We start from the raw sequence: 13,441 nt of genomic DNA on the forward strand, positions 1-13,441 counted from the left end.
CGATGGACATAGCGTCTGCTAACCCCGGTGTTATGAACACGTTTCAATCGCAGTAGTCAAGCGATTGCACAAGACCGCGCCTTCGAACGTATTGGCCGCTACGCTGAGTTCTTTACTTTAGCAGGATGGAGTCATGCGTGAAGTGGACGACACAAAATCCCGTGCTATACGCCTATGAATCACATCTTCGCACTTAATCACATGCGTGCATTACCTGCGGTATACATATATATATATATATATATATATATATATATATATATATATATATATATATATATATATATATATATATATATATATATATATATATATATATATATATATATATATATATATATATATATATATAGGAGCAATCCTCTGCATGAGCTTCTCTTACGACATCACGTAACAAGTGTCAATCAAAAGCATATCACTCACCATAGAAGTACAGCCCCGCTGTCGAACTGAAGAGACTTTCGAAGACGGAGAAGATTTGAAAGCTAAGTAGGCTACCAAAGTGTAGACCTGCGAACAATAAAGAAACGCCACTGATACCTCAGCCGCAATGTTTCAGTATGATCTGTAGTCATTCTGACACAGCATCCGCCACATCACAGTGTACACTGCGCAATCCGTTTGTAGTCTAGAGTACCCAGCGAGCACTCGCCGATACACAACGGAACACTTCGTATGGCGATCAGACGAGATGGTGCAATCGAGATAAAATATTTAGGGACCAGAGGTGCCGCTAAATTTTGTTTTCTTCGCAGCCTAGGCATAAAGGCTGAAGTCGAGTGGCACTGTCTACGTGCGCCTGTTTGACGAGCGTCATGCATTAAGACAATTTCACGTTGCGCGGCTTTAGAAGAAATTGAATTTCTTTTTTTGCTGATTCCATGGTCTTTACACTTTTGCTCTCGACTGTACATATCGAGTAATATGGATTTAAATCAATCGAAGGGGTGATTTGTGTTTGCTGAACCACACAGCATCAGTGACCATTCGGAGCATTCTTGTATTCCGCAACGTTGCGAAAGGCTCTGAAGTCATGTAAAAAGAAAGCATTTCCGCTATAACCTCACACTCTCCCATTATAAACATCGTTATATGCAGTTTGAAAATATGCCTTAAATCTTAAGTCTGCTGCCAACGTAATTAAACCTGGAAAAAGAGACAATTTAAGAAAATTAATGCTAACTTAGCCAAGATAATTACAGAGCGCGCAATCGAAGAAGCGGGAGGGTTATGTAGGCAATAACCTCAGAGTAGAGACTTATTCTTTTAAAAAAGAAGAAAAGAAAGAAGGTTTTATACATGAATGAATTGAACTATACGTTTAGCGGTGAGGTGAGTGTTCGCGATGGAATATTTCATTTAGCGTGTATATGATTGTGATAAGAATATATACACAGGAAAGGGGAAATCATTCAAGGGCAATGGAAGATCAAGCGGCTAAATTAGTTAAACTAGTCAATTGCGATTCTTAGGTATCCTTCGTCGACAGGGGATAAGTATATTAGGACGTCTCTAGGAGACGGGGACATTTATCACACAACGCAACAGATTTATTATTTGGGACCAAAATTTACGGTGAAAACAAATAATATCCATAGAAGGCCGTGCACATCGCGATTCCTCTCCTCCTAGACGACACCATTGGTATTTGTATTTAAAGCGCGTAGTTCTGTTTGTAAGTTCCGCCCGTTCTTGGGGTGGTCAGATTTTCATCGCCGATACAGAGGTGCCGATGGCAATGGTGCGTGTTCTCGTGAAACCGAGCTGCGAGGAGCGTTCACGACCGAACGCCCACTATTATAGCTCTTTGGGATATACGTGCTGCCGGGCGAGAGAATTGGCGTGTCTGAAGGTTTAGATGCTGTGGACGCCTGATTGGGAAGGTAAGCCAAGGGTTTAGGAGAGCGCTTCTCTTCTCCCGCCGCCCTCCCCTCTTGTGTCGACTGCAGAAGAAGGCACCAACGATGAGAGAATAGCATGGCAGTCGCCTTCCGTGCCAGCGCTTGCGCAGCTTTACGCAATGGGCGTATAGCGTATCGGCGTACATTTGTAGCAGCTATATTTTTTTATTTAGTTATGAATACTGTGATCCCAGGGAGATCAAAGCAGGCGTGATACATAACAATCTGTTCCAAAGAACAAGGCACAACGCACAAAACGCATGAAAAAGATACTGTTACTGTTTCTCAAATGGCCACAATGCATATTGAGTTACATCATTACAAAGGTTGCTCCATTCAACAATGGTTCTAGGTATAGATGAGTGCTTAAAACAGTTATTTTGTGGAATGAAAGGTTTTGTTGCAGAATTATGCCGTTGTCTTGTAGCATATATCCTTCAGAGTAAGTGAGGGTAACGCCAACTTATTTCAGAGTAAGTAAGGTGACGTATCAATATTATAATACCCTTCTACTATCTGGTAGAACAACTTTAGCCGACAAATTTGATTTCTGTTGGTAATTGAGGGTGGTCCACTTCGCTGAATGACATCCGTAACTCACGTGCGCTCGTACAAATTATATATACACCGTGCTAGGCACTTTATTCTGTATTGTTTCCAGTTTCTTGACATTAGCCCTGGTGTACGGATCCCAAAGGAGTACTGCTTACTCGAGCATAGAACATATAATAGACTGGCACGCAAGCTATATTATTTTAAAGAACGTCTTGAAAAGAACAATTTGCCGCGAGCTTTGTTTGTAACGTCAGCGTGTTTTGTCCAAGACAGATTATTTGTGATCCATAAGCCCAAATATTGACATTTACTTACCTCTGAGAGAAAGATACCGGTTGCGTGACAACGAAAGAGAAGTGGCTGCTTTTTTATGCGTTATTTGCATAAATACAGTTCTTTTTTTTAATTAATAGTCATCTGTCACTTCTCACACTATGATCGACTTCGTGTCAGAAGATCCTAATATAAAACGAGATAATACTAGCAGAAGGTGCTATAATATGCTGTATGTGCTATACATGTATAGCACCTATGGACTCCGGTCAGGCATGCTTAGAACAGAAACAGGCCCGCACGTGGGTTTTCGGCACCAAATATAAGTTCTTAGATGGCACCGCGTAAGAAAAACTCAGATGAATGCCATGGCGTAGCGCCTTAGGCGATAATAAATCCGTTCGATTTGTCTTGGCTTCGTGAACTAGTTCACAACAGTTCAATCGAATTCCGCACTCGTTATGAATCGGAGCCGGCGCGGCACCTTCTGCGCAAGCCCTGCACTCTTGCTAGCGTTGGTGCAGGGAATACTGTGAACTCGGTCTGCACGAAGCTTTCACTACGTGACACGAATGGTGACATGCAGAAGACGCCATGTTCCTCTCGCGAGACAAATTGCGAGGCGCAACCTTTCGTCAACTAGTTCAAAAAGTGCAGGCGAATTGAGTGGATCTCAAGGATCGACATCTACTCTCGATCTACGTTCGGAACACGTGGCCTATGTTCTCGGTCTGCCATCGGAACAGGCTCTCCCCAAATATATATAACATAAAAATTCGCTCCCGCAGTGCATGTTGTCTTCCCTCGGAATTCAGCGTTAGACATTGACTGGTCGCGCCACTGCGTTCAAACTCCCTGCCACGGAATAGTTAGGACACCCACATTGAACAAGTAAGTTAAGTTGTCCGGGGCAGCAACTCAGGCAAGGACTCTTGGTCCCAAAAAAACATCTCTTCACGCCAGTGGAATGACGAAAAACTAATGTGCGCCTATTGATATTTCAGTGCAACACACTTTTGCGGAAATACTTTCGCCTGTGACATTAAGGAAGAATTATAATTTTTCCTATTATACTTCTTAATCCGGCGGGTTTATTTTGATGTAATATGTATTCACGTGTTTGTGCCGCTATGAACCCCTCTAATGGGGCTCGTCAAGCTGCCAGATGACCACTTTTATCCCCGCTCCTCTGTATGTTTATCGAACTAAACTGCTTTAAAATAAGCGATTGACTGATTGCTCTGAATTCCGATGCTACAGCTAAATTTCTTCAACTTCGACGCTATTAGTTTGGCCAGGACGACCTTGTTTGGCGCTCAAATCAGAACAAATGCCAGCAGAGGACACATTTGACACTACGTCATATCCTGTGCTCAATGCTACTTTGTTTATATGCAACAGGGCCAGCTTCATTATTTGCCGCAAATATGATTAACTCGGGGAGCAGCGCCAAAGTACGCCGACACGAAGGAGTTAGTTCTTCGCTTGTATTGAGTCGACGGCTGCTAAAGCCTTTACATGCAGCCGCACTATACCGCCTGTGCCAACAGAGGAACAACAATAATAATTTGATTTACCGTAGTTCTCTATGGTAAATATAGTGTACAGCATAATGAACTAGATCAGTTCCTTAGAACTAAACAAAAAGGCAATGAAATATTTAAAAATGAGGCTTAGAAATTTGGCTCGTGTACGCGTGCGGACGACAAATAAAAAAAAATAACGAAGGGAAGCGTACCGGAAGCCCATCGCAACTTCAATTTTTGCCGACGTCAGACAGAAGCCCCGCTTCGTGCGATAATAAACTGCTCCGAGATCGGTAATATGCTTCCGACGTTGCGCGGCACCACGTCTGTTCGTTCGGAACATGTGGCCTATGTTCTTTATCTGCCTTTATCAATCTTCAAGGAGATTGAGATGTCCTGTCAAGTGCTCGCGGCGGCGATGCGGGCGATATGAGATATTCGCGAAGGAGCACTCCACTGTGGCGAGAAAATTGATCTTCAAAAATATCGCGCTGCGCGTGAAATGAAGAAATTAGAAAAGAGAGATGTCGTAAGACGGCCTTCCTCAATTTGTAAGGAGCCCCGGAGGGCCTTAACCAAAACAAAGGGAATGCTGCCTTCGCGTTTTTTTTTTCTTCTCATTTTTTTTATGCGATCTCTATTTCCGCGTCCTCAGCAAGGTTTGGCAAAGAATGGGGAAAAAAAGATGGGAGAACGTGAGATCTTATTAAACCGTGACCTTCTAAGCTTTCAATCTTGGTATTGCTGTAGAAGTTGCGTGCTTGCGTTGTTGGTATTGTTTTCCTGGGGCTGCAATAAGGACATATCTTTGAAAGTTTTTCCTATCTGATATTCTGGTCCCAGAAAATAGCGACCAATAGCACCAGATATTGCGCCATTTGTGCTTATTTCGAGAACATCAGAAAAGAAATGCCTTCAAACATATGCCAAGAAATGCGCGAGCAGGCAATCTCGCTGAACATGCTTTCATTTCTTTCCATTATTTACTTTGCTTTTTTTCTTCTTTTTATTCGTGTAAATGGAAAGGCCTTCTCGATATCGTTTTCGTCACATCGATCGCTGAGCTGTTTCTACCCTCAGCCGGTTTTCAGATTCAGCGTGGCGCCTAAATAATTGACAGAATTATTTTTATGAACAGTATAATAAGACCTCTGTCCTCGTCGGCGTGTTTCATGCACAAAGTTGCCGGGGCGCTATAACGTAAAACTATTCCAAAGTTTTCTATTCCAATTCTGCTATCAGCCCTCCACGATTGGTGAAAAACTTTTTTTCGACCACGCCTACTTCACCTCTCTGTCACGCGACGTCCCGAAAACCGCGATACCTCCCCATCTGATATGATGTGTATACACTGATTATGCATGACTTGAGAGAAAAAAGAAAAACAGTTATTTCTGATTCGACCCCTTTTCGCCATCAGCCCTCGGCTATTGGTAAAATGTTTTCGGGCTGCACCCACTTCACCTGCCTGTAACGCGACGTCACAAAACCGCCCAAACTCATCGCGTCAAAGTGACGTGTACGCGATAAAGATGCATTAATATGCCGAACAAAACTGATGTTTCTTCGGAATAGCCGCAGGCTGCCCCGTTCCGAATGGAATAAAAGATAGCTGCCGCCGATCGCTGAGACGCTGGCTACTCGCACCTGCCGGAGAGCATGGGTGTATTTGCGTATAATAAAACTTTTTGCGTGGCCGTGTAACGTTTCTGAGCCCTTTTGGTACGTTTACCACCTCATTCTGCCAACTCTTCTTTGCTGAGGGTCAGTTTTTGCGTCATTCTTAAGCTTCCGTTGCATGCCGCCGTGATTTTCGACCAGCCACCACAAGCTAAGTAAGGGAAAGCCGACCAATCGCAGACGCCGGCACCACCCTCTTCATCGGTTATCGATTTTCAGTGCACTGGCTCTGCCCCAGTGAATCCCTCTCCACTTGAGCATTCTCCTCGCCTCTTGTCAGCCAATTAGATACGACAAGCCGCTCAGTGTAGGCAATGTTATTCGTTTTTCAAGCAAACAAAAGTGACATCCTATGAACGAGGAAAGCGTTTGATTGGCCTGTTCAGACAACCCTGCGGGTGACCGCCCGGTGCTTGCGACGATGGTTACGCAAATTTGACGTCAGAAGATTGGAATAGAAACATATTGGAATAGTTTTACGTTATAGGTCCCAAGGTGTGTGTTTTTTCCCGCACCACACAAGTCATTACTTATACCATAAGAAGCCAACAAACACTGACACCAAGGACAACTTAGGGCAAATTACTTGTGCTTAATAAATGAGATAAAGAAACGATAAATTATAGGAAATGAAAGTGGATGAAAAAAACAACTTGCCGCAGGTGCGGAACGATCGCACAACCGTCGCATCGTTCCCCACCTGCGGCAAGTTGTTTCTTCATCCACTTTCATTTCCATCAATTTATCGTTTTTTTATCTCATTTATTAAGCACAAGTAATTTCCCCTAAGTTGTCCTTGGTGTCAGTGTTTGTTGGCTTCTTATGATATGACTAATAAAAAATCGGGCCCCTCGGTTAACCCCCTTTCTTCTCATTTATTACAAGTCATTACTTGACACACAGACCATCTCCGAAGGTCACAGCGCTCTCGCACTGCGACTCAAACTCTTCGAGCCGCGGGACAACATCAATCCGCCGAGAGGCACCGCTATATACGGTGCTTTTCGTGCGACCAAAACGTTTCTAGTACAAAGCTCTGCCGACAATTTCATCGCGTGTGCGCGCGTTCGTTGGCGCACCGCACTATGCGTGTTTGTACGATCGTAGCTCGTATCCCATTGATGAACCAACAACTGCAGTATAGCAGCGTGCCACGCACTAAACGAGGCGAGCACCTTTAACTTAACACTACAAGGTCAGCACCTGTCTTACTTACCAGCGTAACCAGCGGTGAACATCCGCGTCCTCTCCAAAGGCGGCGCCCAGTACCGCAGTAGGCTGAAGAAAGCCGGGAACGTCAGCCCCTGAAATTGCAAATCACGAGCTTCATACGCACAGCCCGCTGACCAAGACACGTTTTTATTTTCGGATCAAAGCGCCAACTGCTACGAGCCGGTTTTTATCATATTTTCGACGTCCTTAGCCTGCTGGCGCTTAGGTTCGAAGATGAATGTTATAGCAACTTGAGCAGGTAACGGTACTGCTTACAAGTCGTTTCAAGAGGTGCTGTCCGTGCGGCATTGGACCTCCAGATACGTGAGAACCCTATAGCTAGCCGAAAGACCGCTTTCAGAGGAGTAGTATTTGTGGTCCGACTTTTTCCATTCGTCAGGTAAGAACGTGTTTTCGAAGGTTAGTTCAAATAACCTCCTTTGGGACGTGCTCAGACGTGCGCGTTTCCATTTCTTGGTTACAGCAACCCTAACACCATGAATAGAAATGGCTGTCGCATCTCCAGCTTTGTGGAAACGGTGGGGTCTTTCGAACAGCGAAATTTTCGAATTGGATCCAGTATGAAAACTGGAAGACGACGTTCTAATATTGAACCGAATATCGAGTACCGCCTCAGTTCTAAACAAAGTGATATAAAATATATGTGGATCGGGTCCCCTTAATAAATAAAAAAAATCTAAACAAGAAAATAGAACGTACTTATTTACATCATTTGATACATCTAGTGCAGTTAACAACTCTAGGGCCGCTCAAGTGAAGAAAATGTAAATGAGAAAAACTGAAAGATGCATTGCATTGCATGCATGCATGCATGCATTATGGGGTTTTACGTGCCAAAACCACTTTCTGATTATGAGGCACGCCGTAGTGGAGGACTCCGGAAATTTCGACCACCTGGGGTTCTTTAACGTGCACCTAAATCTAAGTACACGGGTGTTTTCGCATTTCGCCCCCATCGAAATGCGGCCGCCGTGGCCGGGATTCGATCCCGCGACCTCGTGCTCAGCAGCCTAACACCATAGCCACTGAGCAACCACGGCGGGTAAAAACTGAAAGATTGCGTCTGGCGCGCCATCGCAATTACAATGAGGGTAGCTCTATGGGCTTCTTGGTAGGTCATCTTCTAATTTGCTGTAGCGCAGGAACAATGACACGCCTCCTATGTCCTTCTACGTGCCTTCTATTTCGATGTCGTTGTGACTGTGCTACTACAAATTAGAAGGTCACAAATAAACTAATTAAAAAATGTAATAGTGTCGTCCAAAAGGGGAAGCATTCATAGCGGTAGCAAAGCAACTTAGGTTAGGTGCGTTGTTTTATTGGACGTATAAATGGCTGTGAACCTTCGCCTACTAAATAATTTAATAATGGTGTCACACGGACATGGTCAAACCGGATCTAGTTGGGACGAGGGGGGATATTCTGCAAGTGCACACCTAGTGGACATGCTAGAGTTCTGATTGGCTGGGCTGTGACACGCGTTAGAAGGAGACAGGCGCCCCGAGCCAGTCAGCACTCCAGCAGCAGACGAAATGGGCGTGTCCACCAGGAGGACACTTACTGAATAGCACCCCAGTTCTGACTCGATGAACACGAGCCCTCAATGTCACAACACAGAGGAGATAAAGAGTGGCGGTGGCGGGAAGCGAAAGCTTCGTGCTACCGCTCGCATTTACGCATAGTCGAAAGTTCGGGCGGGCGGGAAGAGAGCACGCATTAAGCCATCAGCCATCTCGGCTCCCCTCTGTTCTTTGCACCCGCCACAGATTACCTCTAAGCTACGGCGCGAGAATCGCCTGTGCACTGATCCGTGCGGACAGCCATGTGCAGCCATGGTCGGGCTAGAGAAGAAGCGCATGCCTTCCTTCACTAGCACGCGCTTCATGGCGTGACCTCCAACATTTGACATAGTGAATGACGGCGTGCATCAAGCCTCCCTCCGTCTCGGCTCTCCCTGTCATGCTTCGCCTAGCACACGCAGCATACGGCGTGTGGGTTGCTATCATACCGTACTATAGCACTCTACAGAACACCACGGCGTCCGCGACAAACACGAATATTCGCATGGAATGTCCACGTAATTGCTGTTGCAATCAGATAGGAACAGTTCTTCAGTCCTGTGTTAGCTGAAGGAGCAAAGCGTAATCGTCTTACGACACACAGTTTTAAAGAGGCACATACATGGTGAGACTATCGAAATAATAAATTTTATTGCCTAAACAAAAAACGCATATTTTTAACCTGCCTAAAGCCGAGGCATGCTTATTGAATAACGGGAAATTGTTGCGCAGCAATAAACTGCTTCCTGAATTTCTTCAGCGACTGGCGCCTCGGCGCAGCAATCACGGCACTCCTGCAGGAGAATCGTTCGGAACGGTCACCACTTGCACCTGCATTTCTGTCTGTAGACCACAAAAAGCGTTGTTACCTTTCACATTCGGAAAGATTGCATTATGAAATCTTGAGTGAAACACAAATCTAACAATAATGACTATTCGATTCGTATTCGAAAGCCCAATCATTCGCAAACCCCTATCAGCGAAGACAGGCTTGTAAATGAGGGAATGCGCCAAGAAATCGTGCTCGTAACCGAGGCTATTTCCTGCGTTGGTGCAAAATGGCTGTCATTTCTTGAATAAATTTGGCCAAACTGCTGACTAATTTATTTTAATTATTTGTACTCGAGTATTCGGTCACTCTTCGTCCTCTGTAGCTGCGCACTGACAACAGAGGTTCAATGTTGCCAGCATCGTGCCCTCTCTGTCGTATTCGTTACCTTCGGAATTGTAGCAAACGCTGTGGTAACATTGCAGGTCGAAGCACGGCATTTAAGTTTCAAGCAATAGTTGCAAGGGGCGCCCCAATTCAATTATAGTATGTGAATGACTACAGAAGGGCCCTTGAGTGGCGTGTGACGACGACATAGTGCCACTAGCGGACAATGCGCGAGATTTCCGGAGACGCGAATACGTGTGGCAACGCAGCGACAAATCTAGGCTTTAAGTTTAGCACAGACAAATCGGGAACTATGATCTTTATTGAAGAGACCAGTAATTACGTGGTGTCACTTCAACAGCCAATCATACCCGTAGCAAATAAATATAGACATGTATAAACGAAGGAAAAGATTACTCCGGCCGCCACCAATATAATCTGAAAATAAAGAGGAAGCGGAATGCAGTATTAACGAAATAAAGAGCCCTTTGGGGCTATAATACATATCAGGTCATGCATAGAATCTTGAAAGGAGTAATGGTGCCAACGCTAATGTTCGCAAATATAATTCTATGCTTAAAACCGGTTATGTTGTCGGGGTAGAGGAAGGGAAGGAAAGAGAAAAGCAGAAGGCAGGGGGGTTAACCAGAATAACGTCCGGTTGGCTATTCTACACCGGGGGAATGGGAAAGGGGAAAATAAAGATGACAGGGGGAGAGAGGAGGGAAGGAAAGAAAGAAATTAGCAGTGAGTTCGCTGACGCGTGGGGTCTAATAGAAATTGCACTAATAGTCACAGACGTTCACACAAGCCCATCATCTTCAAGAAGCACAAAAGTGCCTTCAACCACTTTATGGGCCGACAAGCGATGGGGGCGGTGTTCCAGCAGTACCTTCGCAGAAAGCGGCCGGTAGTGCAATTATCGGAGAGCGTTAGGAAGTTCTTGTCTTTCTCGGGTAGGGAGTTAACCAAAAGTCGGTAGGCCGGTTGGCTTTGGGAGCTCAAGGTAAACCTCCAAATGAGACAATGCATAATGACATGTGTTGGACCTCTTTCGAAGTCAGAGAAGTGCAGAGCGAAATTAGTTTTGAAGATTCAGGAACATGAATCAAAATAAATGAGTGGCTAAAATACAGAAGTACCTGTACCTGAAGATCATGGACACAGATTGAAGGAAGAGATCAAACAAGTTGGCAACCAAGCACACAATAATTGAAAGTGCAAATAGACAAGCAGATTACATTCTTAGATTTACAAAAATACGAAGAAATGAATCGGAAGGGACAATCTGTACGATAACGTGAAGGGAAGTGCCTTGCAATTTGAGGCTCCAGCTCGTTGCCCAAGGAGAAAGACACACCGCAGCAAATATTCGCAACAATATGGGACATGTGCATTGTGCAGCAGAATTACTAAAGTCACTTCATCATCATCATCATCATCAGCCTAGTTACGCCCACTGCAGGGCAAAGGCCTCTCCCATACTTCTCCAACTACCCCGGTCATGTACCAATTGTGGCCATGTTGTCCCTGCAAACGTCTTAATGTCATCTGCCCACCTAACTTTCTGCCGCCCCCTGCTACGCTTCCCTTCCCTTGGAATCCAGTCCGTAGCTCTTAGTGACCATCGGTTATCTTCCCTCCTCATTACATGTCCGGCCCATGCCCATTTCTTTTTCTTGATTTCAACTAAGATGTCGTTTACCCGCGTTTGTTGCCTCACCCAATCTGCTCTTTTCTTATCCCTTAGCGTTACACCCATCATTCTTCTTTCCATAGCTCGTTGCGTCGTCCTCAATTTCAACAGAACCCTTTTCGTAAGCCTCCAGGTTTCTGCCCCATATGTGAGTACTGGTAACACACAGCTGTTGTACACTTTCCTTTTGAGGGATAGTGGCAACCTACTGTTCATGATTTGAGAATGCCTGCCAAACGCACCCCAACCCATTCTTATTCTTCTGGTTATTTCAGTCTCATGATCCGGATCCGTGGTCACTACCTGCCCTAAGTAGATGTATTCCCTTACCACTTCCAGTGTTTCGCTACCTATCGTAAACTGCTGTTCTCTTCCGAGACTGTTAAACAGTACTTTAGTTTTCTGCAGATTAATTTTCAGACCCACCCTTCTGCTTTGCCTCTCCAGGTCAGTGAGCATGCATTGCAATTGGTCTCCTGAGTTACTAAGCAAGGCAATATCATCAGCGAATCGCAAGTTGCTAAGGTATTCTCCATCAACTTTTATCCCCAATTCTTCCCACTCTAGGCCTCTGAATACCTCCTGTACACATGCTGTGAATAGCATTGGAGATATCGTATCTCCCTGTCTGACGCCTTTCTTTATAGGGATTTTGTTGCTTTCTTTGTGGAGGACTACGGTGGCTGTGGAGCCGCTATAGATATCTTCCAGTATTTTTACATATGGCTCATCTACACCCTGATTCCGTAATGCCTCCATGACTGCTGAGGTTTCGACTGAATCAAACGCTTTCTCGTAATCAATGAAAGCTATATATAAGGGTTGGTTATATTCTGCACATTTCTCTATCACTTGATTGATAGTGTGAATATGGTCTATTGTTGAGTAGCCTTTACGGAATCCTGCCTGGTCCTTTGGTTGACAGAAGTCTAAGGTGTTCCTGATTCTATTTGCGATTACCTTAGTAAATACTTTGTAGGCAACGGACAGTAAGCTGATCGGTCTATAATTTTTCAAGTCTTTGGCGTCCCCTTTCTTATGGATTAGGATTATGTTAGCGTTCTTCCAAGATTCCGGTACGCTCGAGGTTATGAGGCATTGCGTATACAGGGTGGCCAGTTTCTCTAGAACAATCTGACCACCATCCTTCAACAAATCTGCTGTTACCTGATCCTCCCCAGCTGCCTTCCCCCTTTGCATAGATCCTAAGGCTTTCTTTACTTCTTCTGGCGTTACCTGTGGGATTTCGAATTCCTCTAGGCTATTCTCTCTTCCACTATCGTCGTGGGTGCCACTGGTACTGTATAAATCTCTATAGAACTCCTCAGCCACTTGAACTATCTCATCCATATTAGTAACGATATTGCCGGCTTTGTCTCTTAACGCACACATCTGATTCTTGCCTATTCCTAGTTTCTTCTTTACTGTTTTTAGGCTTCCTCCGTTCCTGAGAGCCTGTTCAATTCTATCCATATTATAGTTCCTGATGTCCGCTGTCTTACGCTTGTTGATTAACTTAGAAAGTTCTGCCAGTTCTATTCTAGCTGTAGGATTAGAGGCTTTCATACATTGGCGTTTCTTGATCAGATCTTTCGTCTCCTGCGATAGCTTACTGGTTTCCTGTCTAACGGCGTTACCACCGACTTCTATTGCGCACTCCTTAATGATGCCCATGAGGTTGTCGTTCATTGCTTCAACACTAAGGTCCTCTTCCTGAGTTAAAGCCGAATACCTGTTCTGTAGTTTGATCCGGAATTCCTCTAGTTTCCCTTTTACCGCTAACTCATTGATTGGCTTCTTGTGTACCAGTTTCTTTCGTTCCCTCCTCAAGTCTAGGCTAATTCGAGTTCTTATCATCCTGT

General features: G+C 44.7%; 1 protein-coding gene across 2 annotated transcripts in view; it reads right to left on the reverse strand.

Moving 5' to 3' along the window:
• Window positions 1–13,441, reverse strand: part of LOC126537498 (vesicular glutamate transporter 3-like) — a 115,313-nt gene that overhangs the window by 25,196 nt on the left and 76,676 nt on the right. For both annotated transcript variants that reach the window (XM_050184524.3, XM_050184523.3), the window contains exons 5-6: window positions 7,152–7,239; window positions 424–510 (exon numbers count right to left, since the gene is read on the reverse strand). In XM_050184524.3, coding sequence (XP_050040481.1) covers window positions 424–510; window positions 7,152–7,239 — 175 coding nt within the window. The remainder of the gene's footprint in view (window positions 1–423; window positions 511–7,151; window positions 7,240–13,441) is intronic.

This window comes from Dermacentor andersoni, chromosome 4 (assembly GCF_023375885.2).
Source record: "Dermacentor andersoni chromosome 4, qqDerAnde1_hic_scaffold, whole genome shotgun sequence".
In the NCBI taxonomy this organism is placed as follows: Eukaryota; Metazoa; Arthropoda; class Arachnida; order Ixodida; family Ixodidae; genus Dermacentor; species Dermacentor andersoni.